Raw genomic sequence first — 19,414 nt, 5'->3', positions numbered from 1 at the left:
TATTTCGAGGCTTTGGTCATTTCATCCCACTTAAAACTCATCCCGCGGGATGAGATCAAGCGGGATGAGTTGACCAAAGCCTCACTATTTCCTACACATATGTACATATCCGTAACAATCAAATGCGAACGTGATGTAACAGATTCTAAATAAATAATATGTTGGTTTCTTTTCTGAAATCATTAGCAAGGTTTAGCTTTTATGAAACAAAATACGAAGTCGAATAAGTGATTGATATTATGTAGCTATTTGATTATGAGAAAAGGTCGAATCAGTTAATCAAAGTTTATTTTATTTTAAATCTCAGTGTCATGAATTTTATTCATTCATTGCCCATTCTTTTATCTACCATCTTGTGTAGAATGCGTTTGATGTACCGAGTGGTAAGTCATCCAATTAGTGTAGTTAGTGCGCATGCGTCGAGGAGGCAGAGGTCAGCCCACGGCGGTCAGGGCCCCTGCAATTATCATCACAATGCCATATCATTATAATTATGTTTATCACATGGAACTAAGAACTAACAAATGCTCCCTTTTAACAAACACCAGTTACTAGATTACTAAGAAGTTGTTTGTCGAGGCAGTGTAAACGATTGATGGTTATGTAGTGCTAAAGGTCTTAGCTTTATTATAACCAATCTCCCGGATGAATCATGTTTGAAGTCAGGCGAAGATTACGTAGTTTGTAAAGTGTCAGCGTCACCGATAGGCTTGGATCTTAAAAAATGACAGTAAATATATGAAAAAAACTTTCTACACAAAAAATCAACTGTTAGGCTAGCTGCTACATACATATTTGCAAGAAGCAAAACTGCAGTATTTTATTTATTGATAGAGTCCCCATTAGCGAAAAGGTTATTATTTCTTGCCAGTTATTGTCATTGGTTCTAAACAAACAGAAAGAAAAAGTATGATAACTTTTTATTATGATTTAGAGCTGGTAAATTGTACCTATATTCATCATTTTTTTATTACAGCAAGTACAATAAAGCTAGGCTGTGAGATCCACAAGTGTAGCGGGGACTTCACGGAAGGCGTGTCAGCGGTGACTACCCTGGACAACGAGTGTCGGCCGCCGACCGACCCGACCACGCGCACCGCTGAGGTCACGCTCAACATGCCCACTGTTCCTGAACCGAGTAGGGAGGCTGAAAGTCCTGTAAGTATTGAAATATGCTACACATTCTACACAGGCAAATTCCGGGCACATTAGTTTTAATGGGGTAGTTGACTGGTTTAACAAAAATTATTACACTTGTACTTGTCGTAATCCCCAAGTTCACGCAACGGTTCACGCTCATGCTATGTCATTACATATTATTATGATTTTCGTTGTGTTTTAAATGAAATTAAAATTATTAATGGCTGAAACATTATATAAGGCACTAAGTTCTAACAAAACTACTACATTTTTTTTTTTTTTTATTTTTTTTTTTTTTATTTTTAAAAAAGACAACTCCCGCACTAAGAATTGCTCTTGTGTCGCGGGGACTTTTACAAACATACAAACAACGGACACAAAGCACAACCAGACCCGAAACAATTATTTGTGGATCGCACAAATAATTGTCCCGTGTGGGAATCGAACCCACGACCTCCCGTTGCAGTGGTATCGGCGTGGCGACCTAAACCACTGCGCCACAGAGGCAGTCGACATTCTTTCCAAAGACACTAAAATGTGTTTTAGTCAACTACCCTATTAGAAATTATTGTTGAAATGAGATATAGATGCCTGCCTACTAAATACCTAACACATAGGTATGTGATTAATAAACTATGCTATATGTTAACAAATAATCCCACTGTTATGACGTGATCAGAACATCATCTTAGCAATGTATAAGACACCAGACCTGTATACATAGTCTGGTTATAACTATGGTTGAAGATCATGAAATTGAAAATAGTGTCTTTATAAGAGGTTTTGTTTGTATGTGATATTTTGTTTTTGACATGACTTTAAGAGCATTTAATGTTAGGCACAAGCTTTACCTAGTATTTTATTATGGTGAACATTTATGATTTGAGTTTCGATAAGTAATTTGATAAATATGATCATCCTTTTTGTATCGTAATCTGAAAAAGGCTCTTACATCAAATTTGAAAGTAAGAGGTCTTGGGTAAAAAGTCCACCCATTTTGAAAATAAGTTCTTGAGCTTAGCTGGAGTGGTTAACAAAATTGCTTCTCTAGTATTACACACAATGCAAAGAAACTAAAAAAAACAAATAATTTTGATCTCCAACCATCGCATCTAACCAGCACATCATCCCGCACAAGCTATCTAACAAGCACTAACATTTATAGACCGGAGACGAACTGCAACGCGACCACAGCAGCAGTTCCGAGGAAAACACTAACACGAACGAAACGGACTCCACCACAGACTGGACCAAGGAAACTGGACGTACCACTGCGACGGTACCGGTTACTGATGAAACGGAAACAACTACTGATGAATCTACAACCAGACGCCGGCCCTTGCCTACTGCAGAAACGATTATTACTGCTCATCCGACTTTCCCTACGGTTTGGACGACGCCAGCGCCTACTGAAGCACCTGTGACTTTACCGGTAAGTAAGCCGTAAAGTTAGTATTTAGGAGTTATGCAGGTTCAATGCCTTGTCGGGTCTTGCAAGGGTAGTGCAGTGAAGAAGAAATAAAACTTCTATATACCAATTTGTAAGTCTGTTGAAAGTGACAATAAAAGGTGCGATTTCTTAGACGTACCACTATGACGGTACCTGTTACTGATGAAACGGAAACAACTACTGATGAATCTACAACCAGACGCTGGCCCTTGCCTACTGCAGAAACGATTATTACTGCTTATCCCACTTTTCCTACGGTTTGGACGACCCCAGCGCCTACTGAAGCACCTGTGACTATGTAAGTGAGCTTTGCTTTGTGACTATTTAGGAGTTATCCAGGTGTAATGCTTGATTCGGTTCTTGATGGGGCAGTAAAGAAGAAGAAATTGAACTTCTATATGCCAATTTGTAAGTATAGTTATAGTTCTATTTATACGTGCCTTTCCTTACCACTGGTGAGTCTGCTGTTGAGTTGCTATCGAGATTGCCTGCTCTTCTGATAAAATCTGTAGTTTTAAGTAAAAAAGGTAAGTATATAAAGATGTTTTTTTTATGAATAATGCAAAAATACGCACTCTATAACCCACTAAATCGGCTTGCACAAATTAATTGCATTTGTCGTTGCATGAAATAATCATTACGTGTCAGAACTAATAAAAATATACCGGAGACCTAAAACATTGTAGTCCCTCTTATAACCACATATTAAGCAATAAAACTATAGAAGTCTAATGTGTTGTTATTATGTTTTCAGCCTGAAGAACAACTAGAGCAGGTGATCAATATACTCGAGACGCTTCTGAACGATTCTTCTGCTGAAGTCACTGTTAATAATATTGAAGGATCTTTTGACAAAGTAAGTATTAAATATAATATGTTAAATGAAAGGGATTGTTTCGAAAGCCAATTTTTATTATCAACATAGTAGCTTAAATTTAAAAGTCTAGTATTTGGTTATCAGTAGCAAACTGCTAAGTACTCGTTAAAAGTTATTAATATTGTAAGAAATTAATGTAGATTCTATTCACTTTCATTTGGAGTCGTGAGATCCCAATAATACAATTAAGTTGTAAGCTTAAGAAATGCAGTAAATTTATTCACATTCACCTGGCATTATTGTGAGATCTATCTATCTAGATATATCTAGATCTGCTTGTCTTAGAAAATACAGTAAATTGTATAACAGTCACAAAAATCTAACAAATTTTTCTAATCTATCTTCAAAAAACGTCTTCATTTCCCAAGTCATTACCGATTTTTTTGTACCAATTCATATTTTAAACCATTTTATTTTCTAGGTAGACGAACTCCTCTCCGAAAACGTATCCCTAGAAATACCGACGCACCTACTCCGTCTCCTCGACAAAGTGGGAGACCGACTGGACCTCAACGGTTCAGACAATGTTCAAACAGTGAGGAACAACGTCGCTCTGTTGGTAGCTAACGCTGAACCAGGTCTGCCGGTGAACGGGCTCAGGATCGCTGCCAGTGGACCGGATGATGTCTTTACTGATAATGCTTTTGAAATTATTAGAGGTGAGTTTTGTTATTTGGTTAGTTGTTTTATGTGTGGTAGTGTTTGTACTTATTTCAAGTGAAATGGTTGTATTGGTGTGGGTGGAATTTGTTACTCATTTGAGACGTAAAAGTAGTATAAACGAACGAATAGTTTGTTTTTCTTGGGTAAAAATGGCTGTTCTGAGATGGATGGAATGTCAGGGTGATAGTTTTAACCGGAATCTTGACTATAGAATTTTAATAAACTAATCTATAAGAAGTTAAAATATTAAATTGGAAAAACATTCAAATTGGGTAGAAGAATACGTGTCTCCCAGTAGAATACTATTAAAAGTAGTAGAGATTGGATGGAGATCATGATTATAATGAAATCCAACGACTTGTTTTGTTACTTCTTATCGAAATTAAAACTGCATGCAAGTGAAAAAGACAAAACACTGTACAACTAGTCAGAGCTAAGACGTTCATTAGTAAGACAGTAAGAAACATTATATCAAAGTCAAATTCAAAATAAAGGATTTATTTCATAAACTTCTTACAAAGTATTTGAAATAGTCAATATATTGTATTGTTTGTCCTTATACCTTTCGAAGTCAAATAATAAGAAGTTAAATAGTTCCATATTATTATTTATCACAATGTGATATATTATATAATGTTTATATTATTATCATTATCTAGTACAAACATGTTTGTTGTGGGTTTCCCGTCATTTGTTGAACACGATACGCTTAATTTCACAGCGCGGCAGCGTGACGTCATCGTGCGCTACACAGAACTAATTCGTAGCAGTTATCACGTGTGTGATTAGATCTGTTGATTTGTTATCTGTTCGTGGGAAATATAAGGAAATTCGTTTATTTATAACTGTATTAAAGTTGCTTGGAAAGATTTTCCGGTGTCTCTCGATTATTTAGTAAGATACAATCTATCCAATAACAATGCAATTTTTTCATCTCAATCAGTTTTGTAATTCAGCCGTAACATCCAAACAGACAAATTAAGGTTTCTTTTGCTTTTAAATAATAATATGTATATTCCCAAAATGTATATTAATAAAATAAATGCATTCACGTTCGGGCGTTTGGAGATTGTATCGTGTGTGAATGTCACATGTTTATAGTAAATTTTAATTAACCCCATGATCAAATGATAAAGATTCCAATTCAGCTTGGCACTTGATATGTTTATGGTCTTACCTGATTAATAAACTTAAAACATTAACACAAAATCATTTTATTCACAGACGGAGTAAACTCAACGCATCTACAAGCAGATGAAAGCGACGCAGTAGTCCAGCTCCCCATGTCAGTGGCGAACTCGAGTCGTCGCATCAGCTTCGTGGTGTTCCGCAACGACCGTGCCTTTCAGACGAACAGCACCGTCATGTTGGTTAACAGTAGAGTACTGAGTATTAACGTAGAGAATATCACGCAGTTCAAGACTGGAGAGGTGAGTTGGAGAAGATTTTCTTTGGCGTTGTGGAAATGTGATGCTAATAACAAAATTATAAATCTTTTGGCGAATGAAAAGAGTGGTCGCGAGTTTCTTGCTAGCGCTTCTCATAAGGCTCTACTCCCTGTCCGAGCTAGTGGTAGATTCAGTAATTGTAACGATTATCATAAGTTGCGTTGGACCTATATGAATTTGGCGTTAGGGGGAAATATGTGTCAATTATTTTCTGTGGATGTGGCGGTTGAATTATTAGCTAGTATCGCGATGGGATATCGTGAGATCGATTTCTATGAGAGATCGTTGAGTAAGATGATAGTAGAGTACAGTACGATGCGAGTCGTTTAATTTTAATTTCCCTAGTTTTAAAGCGATAAAAATTTCAAGTGTCTTAATTGGTTTTGATTTCTTTTTGTCGCCTTATACATATTATTTGTTATAGTGTCTTTGATCTTACTAGCGTCAAAATGAAGACGGAATTTTCTAAAAACTTAATTATATTTTATCTCTTTTCAGTCGGTAGACATCCACTTCAACCCGATATCTGATAACATAACTCGCAACCAAATGCGGACATGCGCTTACTGGCATTTCGACGAGAACGACATCGGCTCCTGGTCGCAAGACGGCTGTACCTTCATCGAAGCCACTGAACCAGGGATGCTGGACACCTGCCGATGTGAGCATCTCACACACTTCGCTGAAATACTCGTCTCACGAACAGTCTTCTCTGAAAAAGACGAATTGGCACTCGAATATCTCACAGTCATTGGATGCTGCCTTTCAATCTTCGGCCTCGCAATGGTAGGTATTACTGCTTCACTATTCCGATCCTGGCGAAGAGATTTCAACAACAAGATTTGGCTGCAATTATGTGTAGCTATCTTCCTACTAGTAACCTGTTTCTTAGTCGTCATCTTCGCAAATTTCGCCGCGTCTAACATAGCGTGCATGTTGACGGGAATTATACTACATTATTCAGTGCTAGCATCGTTTTGCTGGATGTTAGTAGCTGCTGTTATTTCTTATAGAAGATTAGTAATGGTATTTACAAGAGATGCTTCTCATAAGTTACTAAGAGCTTCTGCATTTGCCTGGGGAGCACCTTTAGCTATAGTCGGGATCCTACTTTCAGTGTCTCCTCAATCTTATGAAGGGCACTTTGAAGATATGACCCCGTCTGGCTCATTCTGCTACCCCTCAGGGCTAGCTCTTTGGCTGGCTGTCTACGCACCCATAGCAGTCATGCTCATCGCAAACTGGACACTATTTGTTCTAATAGTCAGATCTGTGTTTGCTTCTAGAAGAGGCATACAGAGACACGGCGATTCTAACGAAGCGTTGCGCTGTGCCTCTGTGAGCTGTCTTCTCGTCTTCTTATTCGGTCTACCGTGGATTTTCGGCCTATTTGCCTATAACATCGTTGCTGCGTACTTATTCACTCTCACGGCAACTTTCCAAGGCTTTGTTTTATTCGTGTTCTTTGTACTGGGGAACAAAAAGACTAGAGATCTTTGGTTGAACAAGCTGAAGATCAAACAGACTCGCAAAGTGCCTGTCACTTCGTCTACTTATACTAATAGAAGTACAGGGCCGGGGTGGCGAGGGGGAGTCTCGGGCACTGTTGAGGCAAAGGTCTCGAAGCCCAGGTCATTAGCCTCATCTGATGACTCAAGGTTCTCCTGACAAAAGAAAAACAGACCGTCGAAAAAGGACGGCTCCAGAAAAAAGTCTTGCCAGGGGAAACAGACTGAAAAGTCTTTGTAGACCGTAGGAATATATTTTGTCATTTGAAATTAAAATCTTCTTTGTATGTGCTTCAATGCTAGTTATTGGAGAACTTTATCGAACCATCAAACCACTAAGATACCTTATTATTACAAAAAAAATAAAACCTTTCAATTTTGTTCTACTGAGGAGACCATACACCCTTTAGAATCTTCTCCTCTAGAAATATAATTCTCCGGTACACCGTAGACCGTATTTAAACGTTATCAATAAATCCACATAATGCACAAATACTTCATATACCTACAAAGAATAAGAAAATAGGCTTTACCAAAGCCTGATCGTCTTCCTGACTGTGTCTAGTAGTTAATTATATTTTAGTTCCTTATCTATTTGCCTTCACTCTGTGAAGACTGTAAGATATTTTATTCTATACGTATTTGAGACATCATCCCTTGACGTCTCACGGTCGTTTAACTAATCGTCTGTAAGTAAGGTCTACTACAGTTTATCGCCGGTTCCAATAACATATCTTTATGATACCGGTCGTTAGCTGCCTAGAAACTCTTTACATTTTAGAGTAGTTATAGTTTCGTGGTAACGAAACTGTAGTAGGCTATCGATTACTGCAGATAGATTAATGAAAACGATCATAAATTTAGTGTAAGCCTCACTGCCTATGCACAATCACAAAGAAATAGCTTCTATTGAATTTGATAAAAGCAAATATTTCTTAAGTTATGGCCTAAATTTGATAAAAGAGAGTATTTAAGTAACTAAGTATGTAACGCAACGGTTACTAATGTTAAAGGATGTAGTGTTTAAGAGCACAGAAAAAAGTCTAAAGTCTCTTTTCTACAAGAAAGATAGTCTCAAGAGACTTACATTCGGCTGCGCTATCTTTTCAAATAGACACTGTACCGGCAAAATGTATTAACGATCACTTCGAATCCAGGTTATTTAATCAAAATGTATGAGTTTCTGTGCCGAAACTTTAAATCAACTAGGATTGTAATACATTTTTCCTTTACAGTGTCTATTTAAGCGATTGATAACGATGTTGAATTTATTTGGACGAAAAAAATGAAAATATTTACTATGAAATATGACCGAATATTTTCAGTATCCTAATTTATTGAAATACATACAAACAAACTTGTGATGTCTTTTCAAAGTATTTCAAAAGTATCACTATTCTAATCTAGTCTGTATCTAATTGTGTGGTCCGTTTCACGCTAAGTTTATAAAGTAGTAGAGGCGTTGCCAAAGGGCAAACCTATTCATATTATGATAGATAATTATGACTTAGTTATTTTAAGATATGCAGAAAGAAACATTTATTTACACATATGCGTGTATTCCTTCTCATTATTAAAATGGTTTGTTAAAATTACGAGTAATTGGTTAAGACCATAACATAAAGAATTTGTAATGAAGAAAATAGAAGTAATTTGAAAATATCTCGCAGATTTTTATGCGTGTAACGGATCGCAAAAGGTAAGCATCAAAGAAAGTTACCAAATAATTAATTTATGACTTATTTTTAGATATTCTTAATAGATATAATTATGTAGAATTAGATACTAAAGTATATTATATATTATTTTATATAGAACGACTATTATAATTACGATTATTATAATTATTATTACGAGTATGTAGTATAGTTACTTTTATGTATTAGTAAATAATATAAGTATTAGATATTTGGAGTTGAATTGTAGAAAATAGCACGATACAGCCTACTTTCTATTTAGCCAGCTAAAATCTTTTCTCGATTTAATATGGCTTCCTGAATATGATTAATAATTTAGATATAATTAGTCTTTGTATTTACAACGATGTTAAAGACTTATTTTCTGCAATTACTTCGAATTAGTTTAGTTGATGGTACCAAATATTGTATGAAATTCGTAGCATGTAACGGTCGCTGTCCATTGAGGTGAATAATAATAGGCAGCTAAATCAATATTTATTTATTCTATTCACTTAATTTGAGCTTGCAATTAATTATGAGTTGGTTTGGTTCTTTGTAGCGGAATTGGGTTAATGCATGTATGTATTTGCGTGTTGACTAAACAAATCAAATAATAGCATTTTTATCGATGACTTTGAAAAATGATTATTAACTTCAAAGTAATTATACAATCACTGCGTATTGTTTGATGGCCAATAACACGAATTAAAAAATATATATATGCAATAGAGTAAGGCTGAAAATGTGACCATGTAGTATACATTATTTCTGATGCTGACTGTACGTGTAACTCAGTTGTTCAACCCACCCTACTTTACAGTGTCTCGTGTAACAAGACCTAAGCACTGAACCATTAGTAATGTTAAAAAAACTAAGTTCATATCGTTCGTTATTGTAACATTGATTTTCACGCTCAACGAAGTGAGTATTACGCCTCAGTGGACAGCGGCCTTTAGTTAGAAATATTTATATTGTAGTTTGAAAATAATTCTGTATTGTTACTGTAAATATTAGTAAACTGTATATAAAGAACAAAATATTTAATTATTATGGCCAGAAAAATATATATAAGAAGTAAATAGTTTTATATCTGTATATAAATCAGTTATATAAATCTTACTGTGCATGTAGTACTATGATTTTTTTATATATTTTGCTACGTATAATGTTCTCGAATACTGCAAAGCTATTTTTCTGGTCAAGCTTACTATTTTTGATAGTATTTATAAGCACAGAGGCATTTACTATAAAATTAAATATTTAATAAATTATTTTAAGAAACAATTACTTTGATTTAATTCAGGGATCCTCATCTCGGCTCGCCCAATCCTTCTTCCTTTTAACAATTATTTCGTACTTAAATGATAGATACCATTCTCAACTGTTTTTTTTAAACTATAAATGTAATCCTCTTGATTGAATTGACGAGTAAATCGCGAGTAAATAACCTGTTTTCTTAAAACAATATAGTTATCTATCCAGCATTCTGAAGAAAAGGTTAATTTAAATTTGTTCAGATGATATAACACCTTCTTATTGATTACTTACAACACACTCGAGCGTTTAACATTAAAAATAACCGTCCACATCAAAGCCACTAGCATCCTGAATTAATCAATAATCCAGCTTATTGCCACTCGAGTGGTTATCTAGGACCTTCACGATATAATTAATTAACGTTATACGTAGATCTCCGTCCTCAGCGCCAATCAACCCGGAGGCTATGAGTGCATAAATAGATCGTTGTCATAGCAACGCCCTATTCGCTAAATAAACACGCTTCGTTACCTGTCGCCATGACAATGACTTTCATTCTGCAAGTGTCAGCCGAAGAGACAACACAATGTTCTGGGGAATTAGTCCTGCTTTAGATTTGCAAGAAGAGTATTTAAAATATGGCGACAAGAACGCTTACGAACTCAACTTTCTCATCATCGGTGGCTGCGATGGAAGACATCTGCTCAAGACGCTATCTCAAGCGTACCGTCACAATCGGCGCTACATGAACTTGTTCGTCATCGATGGATGTCCGGAACTCGTCGCCAGGCAACTCCTCCTCACCTCCATGGCGTTAGAAAAGACTACAAGATGCGGTCTACTTGAAAAGACTCGGCGATATCTCGAAGTGTATGGGAATTTGCTACTGCGTCCGTCAACATCAAGGTACCTTATCGCCAAAGCTCGTCAGCTCGTTGGCATGGTGACAAACCCAGACTACATGAACTGTCTCCTGCCTTGCGTCTCTATCGAGCAGATGAAGTACCGTGAACGTGATTACATGGAAAACCTTCTAAACTTCTGGACTACAGGCAACACGAATCAATTCAACGCCTGTGAGCTGTGGGAGCACCGTTTAAGACATAGTCTTGCTTTAAGATACGACACTAGGATGGGAGTCTACGACTGGGACTATCACATGAGGATGAAGGAAATCGGGAAACAAATCTGCTACCCGGAATACAAGCATTTCAGAGAGCATGGCGTGGCATTCACGTGGCTGGAAACTGAAGTCTGTCGCCCAAATGTGAGTCTCGCAGCGGGTGTATACAAGTGCGGTGATAGATATCTACACAGAGGATACTTGGGTGATTTAGTGACGTCACCATACATATCGTACGGTTTGGATTGTGAAGACGAAGATATGCTAAAATCTTCTCATGGAGTAAACTACAAGCGAGCTACGGACATCGCGGAACGTAATGTAATGAGAATGTTGTACGAATTAGAAAATAAACAGAATTTTGATGCCACTGCTTTTAACATAGAGACGGAAAAGAATCTTGGCATGGTAGTGTTAAATCAGATCGATGCGAAAATATCGGAGAGTGGTCCGGAGGCTCCTTTAGTTTTGCGTGAAGATCGTGATACTTACATAAACGTAGATTATGGTAAAATACATTTCCTGTCGTTGTCTGCTTTGGATCACTATCCACACAAGCCGCAGTTCCAAGGTCTGTTTCATGGAGTGTTTGTGGGTCACAATATGATGTCTCGTGTGAAGCCAAGTGTGTGGTCCATGGCTCGAGACGATGCCATGGTCTTCATGGAGACGAGAAAATACATGATAGAGCAGAAAAGAGAAGACGTTAAGGCTTTTGGAGAACAGATTCAGCAAGCGGCGACGGCAGCTCAATGTGAGAAAATTTGTTCTTACGATCCCGAAACTGATGATTTTGCCAAATTCTTGATTAAACGGAGAAGTGAAAGTGCTGATGCGCCTTAATTTATATTTTATCATGTCTTTTCTTTATTTTGAAGTAATATGATATATTCCAATTATGTGTTATTGCTGAAGAAGTGATTATAATAAATAAAATAAATAAATAAATATTGTTGGACAACTCACACACGGTCATTTGATTACAAACTAAGCAGAGCTTGTACTATGGTAACCAAATAACTGATAAACATACTTATATACTTCTAAATACATACTTATATAGATAAATTGACAACCAGGCTCAGAACAAATACTCGTGCTCATCACACAAAGATTTGTCCCGGGTAGGATTCGAACCCACCACACGCGGCGCTACGGTTGTTGCGGCGAGGTGACCGCTTAAACCACTGCGCCAAACGTGCAGTTGAATAATGTTTGTTTGTTTAGAACAAAGCAACAGATGTTTATTCTAGTCTTTTAAATATTACTATGTATATTTTAATATTAAAGTGGTCAATTATATTCTTGTTTAATTCCATAGTCAGGCTTTTGCCACAGCATAAAAGAACCGTGTGTTATTGTAGAATATTAGCAAGTGTTAGTAGGTAGAAAGATATTTTCTTTTTTTTTATTATTAGTGGCGTTCTTTTGTCAGTTTGTGTAGTGTAGATTCATGTATTTGCTGGTTTGGGTTGATATTTGTTGATAGGTACAGTGTTGTGTTTTAGTGACTGGTCATAGATGGACGTGCAGTTTGGTTAAATTAGGAATTGTAGCAATAAAACAACGCTTAAAATTTGTGTTCATCTATTTTTTCATTAATAATATGTTACATTCATTTAGTAAATCATATAGCAAATATATTTACAAGGACAAAATCAAACGGAAAAATTATCAACGTCTCAACGTTTTTTTTTCGTTTAAAATTCGTATTTTTATATTACATAATATCACTTAACTTTAACATTTCTAAGTTCAGTTATTTCGGTAGTGGTGAACGGTTTCTACGAATCATCGTACCGAGAAAATGTAATATTTGAGCAAGTCGATCATTCACTTAGAACTTGTTCACTCGCTATACTTAAAGTACAAAACATTCAATATTCTGAGTTTCACAATTGATAACTTCGACATACATGCTATATACTGTTACTCGCTACTGTGCCACGCGTCGTCCCGTGAGGCGGCAGAGCGGGGCCGGCGACGCGGGCGTGCAGTGGGTCGCGCGTCGGAATACAGACTGACATCGCGACCACTTATATGAGACGCTACAGACGACGCCGACGACGACACGTAGCACAGCACGGTAAGTAACTCCAATATACGTTACGAGAATTCGTATTTATGAACAGAGCACTACCGTGAGCAATGGCGGTGTCCGGCGCCGTTCGCAATTGACGTGTTAGGCCTACGCGGAGCGCGCCCGCGCGCGGCCCGCGTGTCGTGCGGGTCCCGGCCGCGTGTCGTGCGGGTCCGGCCACGCGTCGGCCACGTGTCGTGCCGCGCGCGGGCGCGATGTACTGAACGCGCGCACGCGACGCCTACTGGGCGCGGTCGCTCGCGCGCCGCCGGCACGGACAGTCGCGACGAAGCGGCTCGTCGAGTGCTCGGGCGGCTCGGCCGCGGGGCGCGGCCCGGGCTCGGCCGACACCCGCTCGTTGAACGACGTCGAGGGGTGACCGCGAGCCGAGCCCGGCCCGCGCCGCCGAGCGCCGCACCCAGCTACAGAGTATTGCAATCACATCTACCCTGTACGTGATAATAGTACCTATTACTTACTTAAAGTTATAACGAATATCTAAAGAGTAATGTTGAAACAGAGCGGGGCCTCACGGCGCCAGTGAACATCGTACCGGAGTGACGGCGGCCGGTACCGGCCGCTGCGCACTTTATTATTCAATATTTTAACTGTAAGTTAACTACGAATATATCCGTGGCCGCGCCACCTAGCCTAGCGTAAACGCGAATGAAACGATAACATCCTAAATTGTCACAATAAAATAAACTTGAAAACTATAACATATCATTTTAACATACATCTCTGCACATACCGAGTGTTGCGTAAATTCGTTAATTCAATACAATAATAATAATAGATATTCTGATAAAATCGAAATATGTAATTAACTTTTATTCACATCGAAGTTTTAGAATATGTGTACGTTATGGCTAGTTTATATGAAATTATTAGTGCACGGTGATACGAGATCGCTGATCGTTGGCTACGGGTAGTAAGTGTAGTAATAGTAACAGACCGATGATGAGAACATATCAAGAACGTTGAACTGAGTGCGGCACTGGTCGCGGTGTTGTCGACGGAGTGCCGCGCGGTATGAACACGAAGTTGGGCGCATATTCGGAGAGGTGATAACAGTATGAAAGCGATTGAGTTCTCTCCGGGGACGGTTGCATCTCGCCCTCCTTCCGGGTGCGACGGGTCGCGTCACACCCGCGGTCCGAACTTAGGCACAACTTAAACTACGACAGCGGTAGAAATGATACACTCTAGGACATGAGAGGTGTCGCGACGTCGAGCTCGCCGGCTCTCCCGCTACCACGGGTTACATTAAAGCTTCGCTTATGAAATAGCCCAATTTGTTAATCGCCTATCTAATTTGCAAGCTACTTGAGCTTCGTCTGTCGGAAGTGTTGGAGGTCGAGCTCGACGTCAGCCAGGACCTCGGCACCGTACAACTCACTTAACACTACGACCGTACAACGAGTCTTACTTAAAGTTACTTTAGACATACAATCTGCCGCACCCCCGGCAGGGTGGCGCCATGCCGGCTAGAACAGATATAAGAGATATAAAGCGTATCGATTGAATGGAACGAATATAATGTGGAACACGTAACGTAACAGATACACCCTGAGGCGGCGCGGCAGCCACACTCCACCGACACTTATATCCGACGGTTAATCTAAATCGTTCAATTACTATAGTTCAGTCATATCTTTAATATACTGTGCAATTAATATCGTAGGTCGATAATATTTACAAGTCACTGCTAACGATAACTACGTATTCACAAGCGGCGGCGCGACTGGGGCCGGCCCTACTCTCCGACTCATTATCCTTTATTTAGATTATCTACGCGTGAGAAGATTTATTGTGTTCCTTACTAACGGTTAAACTATTCGTTAACGTGATTACCCTAACAGTGCAAACAGAGCTCGATACATCGAATACTAGTAACCTAGGAGGTGGCGTGTGTCGCGTGTGTCGCGTGTGTCGCGTGGGTCGCGTGTGCGGCGCGGGTCGCGTGCGAGGCGCGTGCGCGTGCGCGGGTCGCGGGCTCGCGCGGTCAGTGCGTGTACTCGGGGAAGGCGGAGGCGAGCGGGCCGCGCGGCGCCTCGCTGCCGGAGCTCTCGGCGGGCGACGGGAAGTAGCCGCGCGCCGCGCCCGCGCCCGCGCCCAGAGCCGCGCCCGCCACCGCCCCACTCACCGCCACCGCCTCTTCACTCGCCCACCGGGCTAACTGTTGTTGAGCTTGAATAAATTCATCACTAGAAAATGATAGAGAAGAGGTACGGAGAGGCGAGGCGCGCCGCGGTCCCGGCGGGCTCCCTCCTCTGCACTAGCGTCATCGGGGACCGGGAGCCCGCCAGTGAGCGCAGCCCGGTTGTTCGTGTGCGTTAAAGCTATGCAGTTACAGTACGGGCCCCGTGTCTGAGTATATACATTTTTAATTATAATGCAAAAAAATATTTCCCTTCAATTTTCTATTTTTATGTTCTCAGTTCAAAAATGATTTCAATCGATTTTGATATGTTTAAATTATTAGAAACCACAAAATGAAAGTTAAATTAAGACTCTAGGAGCCCGTACCCTGTAACGCGAAAATTAATTTAGTATTTTACATTTTAAGTCCAGCAACTAAGCAAATCACTCGTCACGAGCGTCACCTACTGGAATTTGGAAAGGTCCCTTGCGGGTGGAGTGCCAATGGGTTCCAGAGCGCAGTAAACTCGTATCTCACCTCTCGCTGTCGGGCGCGTCGCGCAGACGCTCGGCGTCGGCGGTCTCGTACAGCGCGTCGTCGTCGGGCGGCGCGCGCGCGTGCGGCGAGTGGGCGGCGTGCGGCGCGTGCGGCGCGTGCGGGGCCAGCGGGGGGAGCGGCACCGGCACCACGCCGCCCGCGCCCGCCTCCGGGAACATGCGCCCGTGGTGGCGCCCGCTGCCGCGGAAACGCGGGTAGCCGAAGCCCGCGTCCTCACTGCGACCACGGCATCGTCTGTAATTCAAACCGATTCCTTATTAACCGTCCTCCTCGATCGCGGTGATATCATTTTCTGATCACATACACAATTATACATCAAAATGTAACTAAACTTGATACTTACGGTGGTATATCTCCTGGTTCAATTCTATAATGTCTATCTGCCTCCGTCTCGGACATCCTGATGTCTTCGGATCCTGACGGACTCATGTGTCTGCTCGAGTGGTGTTCCAGCTGCCTGATCAAGTCTTCGAGGTTCCTAATCCTGATAGGTCCGCACTGTGGGGGTTCGTCTTCTTCGTCATCGGCTCGTCGACGAAGGTCAGCCTCGTGTATTTTCTCAGCGGATGGAGCTCGCTCGCGCTTGTTGTATTCGTACTCTTGGAGCGCGCGAAGGTCTCCCGATCCGCTGGCGCCGCCCGCGCTCGCGCGCTGTGCGGCCGCAGTCTTTAGAGCCACGATTATATTCTCGTGGTAGCCGTTTAAGTCCTGCAATATGAGAAACATCTCGGTTAATAACTTTAAACGAAGTAAATATGGATCGATGTTAAAATACTCATTAAAAAAACCTACTTTACAACACTTTCTTATGTATTTACTTCTTATTTACACAATCTACAGATCTGGATGATTTTTTAGCTTACAAAACTAAAGTGCTTACCTTAAACTTATATTCCATATCAGCCACAGCTCCTGAGGGTTCCTGTCCATCCGATTGGGAGCCAGCTTCCAGCTGCTCGGACTGTGAGTCGTCTCCCCACTTGTCTTTACCGTCGACTGCGCCGTAGCCGTGCTTCTTCAAGATACCCTTCTCTGGAAGCTTGGCCATTGAGTTTGGAGCTACGTCTATGAAGGCTATGTCTTCTTCTCCTGAAAGAAACCGAAAACCACTAAGTTTGTGGTCTTAGCTTGCATACTGATCAAGCAAGATCTTTTGGCAGAATGAAATTGCTGCAAAATTTATACAATAATAGGATGTCTTTGCTCAAATAATAAAAATATAACTTTCTGTACAGGGAGAAGAAAGTAAATAAGGCTACTGTTTGTAGTTTAGCTAGTTTTTGTGAACTTTTTTTTTATCATTTGCACAAATACTCACCAGAACCTATAGGTTCATCCTCACTTCCAGAATGTATCCGTTTCGGTATCTGCTTGTGATCCCTGGAAGATAAAATAAAAAACATTTTAAATCAGTTAAAAAAGTTGCCTAAAAACGATTCAAATGTAATTCTGCAATGGAAAACCTAAACCTTTAGTAGAAAATTTGTCACGAGTTGAGAATATACGGTCTGGAATTTATAGTCCAGTGTCAAAACGATAATTTAAGCCTTTAAAAGATAGTGATATACTTACGAATATCTGCCAGAACTGCTTGAACTGGACATATGGTTGCCATGTCTGAAGATCACGCGCTGAGAGTCTCCGCGGCTAAATACAACAAAAAATTCAATTAGATATATTATTACAACATTTTTGTTCATTAATAGTGCTATTTGTCTATAATAATGTCATGTTTATCGATGAACTAAAATTTACTAAACCACTCTTTTGTAAGTCAAGAGCTGGTCCACTAGTTTCGAGTCCATAATTTTGAATCCGAAAATAGTCGAACAGCTAATCGAAACTTTGTTTTTATGTCAAATCTTAAATACCTACCACACATCAAACTTTCAAGCTATAGTGTCTAGGTCAAGGAATTTCATCCTTCTAATAAAAACTTTATTTCTACTCATATTTAGATTTACTAAACTAAGTTCACTCGAGTCATGTTACCTGCGTGTTACCACCAAAAACCTGTTGAAAAATCTTATCTGTGGAAGACTATCGCACCAAAATTGTTTCAGTAGTTTTCGCGTAATATTATGATGTTATATTTATGTAAATATTTAAAATGGGATTGCTAGAATACTGAAAATGACTAGAGGTAAAGGCTCAAAAAGCATTTTGTATGTATGTCATGTTTTGGGAACTAAATTACATGGTTTTCGTATTTCAGCAAATGCTTAGGAGCTATCGATTTCAGATTTTCTTATTGTTAGAAGACTGAAGTGCAGAGTGAAACTATGTGCTAGTTATCTCATTTCTATGTCAAAAAAGAAAACCAAAAAAGCGTGTCGCTTGTGTGAGTGCTCTCTCATTTTGTGAACACACAAATTAAAAATAGCAAAGTTTGCTCAAGGTTCTGCTATAGTCCAAAGCGTTTTGGGACTTAAGCATTGTGAGGTAGAAGCGAAAATCGTGTGAGCGGAAATAAACAGCGGTGCGCAGTCCAATCCACGCGAAGCTTTCGACATACCTTAAAAGATTTCTTTGAGTAGACGAGTTCCGATAAAAAGGGAAAGAAAATTTTAATTTAAGGACACAAGTGGCGCAGCTACCCATCAACATAGTGAATAAGAATAAGCTCGAATATGGTACGAAACTTAATCAACCACGAGATTTTTTTTTGTTCCGGAGAGCCTCGGATTTAGTAGGTGAGTAAAATTTTACTATGTAGTTTTGAATTTCGGATATGGGTAACTGCGTATTCTAAAGGGTTAAACTTTAAAAAAATAATTTAAGTAGTTCAATTTAGTATAAAAATAAAACACATCACATTTTATAACATCCTTTAAATTATGTATAAAATATTTTATATAGACACCAAGATTCAAAGGGGTTAAATTTTATAGGAACGTTCAGAAGTTAAACTCGAGATTGTCATTTATTAAAGCAAATCTAAATTTTACATTGATTAATAAATATCGGTAAGTTTCATAAATAAATTGTTCCAGTAGCATAAATGTTGTTAGGAGATTAAAACTCCAGCAGAATCAAAATGTCAATTTCAAGTTTCTCGAACGTTCCAAATCTCCAAAAACCTACCTAAAAGTATTATTAAAGGAGTGTAGTTTTCCAGCATCCGAGATATCTTCCTGCGAGTTGTTGGACGTGGTGGATCCGGCTGTGAAGTTCTTGGCCATCGGCTTGTTGTTCTTGTAGGGTAGGTCGTACTTATTGCGCGCTGTGCTCTTTCTCCTGATGCAGGCGTGGCGTGGGAACGCACACTCAGATCAATCGATAAAGTTTACTAGAGTGTGTGCGTCGGCCAGACAACTGGTGCTGTCGACCATGGACGACGAATAAAAGAGGATATATCCATCAAATAATCCAGACATAACATAGAAGTCATGGATCCAACATCTTTACTCAATATTATCAACGTAGATCATTACACTCAACAAATGGTAAGTAACAGATTCGAATTGCTACTACATTACAAGGTCCTC

General features: G+C 39.5%; 3 protein-coding genes across 14 annotated transcripts in view; 2 read left to right on the top strand and 1 right to left on the bottom strand.

Moving 5' to 3' along the window:
* The window catches only part of LOC142972144 (uncharacterized), a 47,247-nt gene extending 37,198 nt beyond the window's left edge, over positions 1–10,049 (top strand). The window contains exons 6-11 of one of the 2 annotated variants that reach the window (XM_076112982.1): positions 977–1,158; positions 2,306–2,572; positions 3,345–3,446; positions 3,889–4,126; positions 5,355–5,560; positions 6,077–10,049. In XM_076112982.1, the coding sequence (XP_075969097.1) occupies positions 977–1,158; positions 2,306–2,572; positions 3,345–3,446; positions 3,889–4,126; positions 5,355–5,560; positions 6,077–7,246 (2,165 nt within the window). In that variant the 3' untranslated portion in view covers positions 7,247–10,049. The remainder of the gene's footprint in view (positions 1–976; positions 1,159–2,305; positions 2,573–3,344; positions 3,447–3,888; positions 4,127–5,354; positions 5,561–6,076) is intronic. The other variant, XM_076112983.1, reaches the window with a different exon arrangement.
* Positions 10,050–10,293: 244 nt separating this feature from the next.
* Dnaaf3 (Dynein axonemal assembly factor 3) lies at positions 10,294–12,093 on the top strand. Its single transcript, XM_076113922.1, has one exon. It carries the CDS (start codon positions 10,609–10,611, stop codon positions 11,986–11,988), a length of 1,380 nt encoding a protein of 459 aa, XP_075970037.1. The 5' UTR covers positions 10,294–10,608; the 3' UTR covers positions 11,989–12,093.
* A 524-nt stretch (positions 12,094–12,617) lies between these two features.
* mmd (disintegrin and metalloproteinase domain-containing protein mind-meld) overlaps positions 12,618–19,414 on the bottom strand; it is a 476,847-nt gene continuing 470,050 nt past the window's right edge. For 6 of the 11 annotated variants that reach the window (XM_076112972.1, XM_076136870.1, XM_076112975.1 and 3 more), the window contains 7 exons: positions 19,011–19,163; positions 17,499–17,573; positions 17,245–17,306; positions 16,807–17,015; positions 16,270–16,634; positions 15,906–16,160; positions 12,618–15,432 (listed from right to left, as the gene is read on the bottom strand). In XM_076112972.1, coding sequence (XP_075969087.1) covers positions 15,231–15,432; positions 15,906–16,160; positions 16,270–16,634; positions 16,807–17,015; positions 17,245–17,306; positions 17,499–17,573; positions 19,011–19,163 — 1,321 coding nt within the window. In that variant the 3' untranslated portion in view covers positions 12,618–15,230. The remainder of the gene's footprint in view (positions 15,433–15,905; positions 16,161–16,269; positions 16,635–16,806; positions 17,016–17,244; positions 17,307–17,498; positions 17,574–19,010; positions 19,164–19,414) is intronic. The other 5 variants (XM_076112976.1, XM_076112978.1, XM_076112973.1 and 2 more) reach the window with 4 other exon arrangements.

The sequence above is a fragment of the Anticarsia gemmatalis genome, chromosome 4 (assembly GCF_050436995.1).
Source record: "Anticarsia gemmatalis isolate Benzon Research Colony breed Stoneville strain chromosome 4, ilAntGemm2 primary, whole genome shotgun sequence".
NCBI lineage: Eukaryota > Metazoa > Arthropoda > Insecta > Lepidoptera > Erebidae > Anticarsia > Anticarsia gemmatalis.
This window is presented reverse-complemented; position numbering and strand designations above follow the sequence as displayed.

What these genes read in the sequence shown, in the direction of transcription:
- Dnaaf3 (XM_076113922.1), top strand. Translation starts at nt 10,609, where the DNA reads ATGTTCTGGGGAATTAGTCCTGCTTTAGATTTGCAAGAAGAGTATTTA.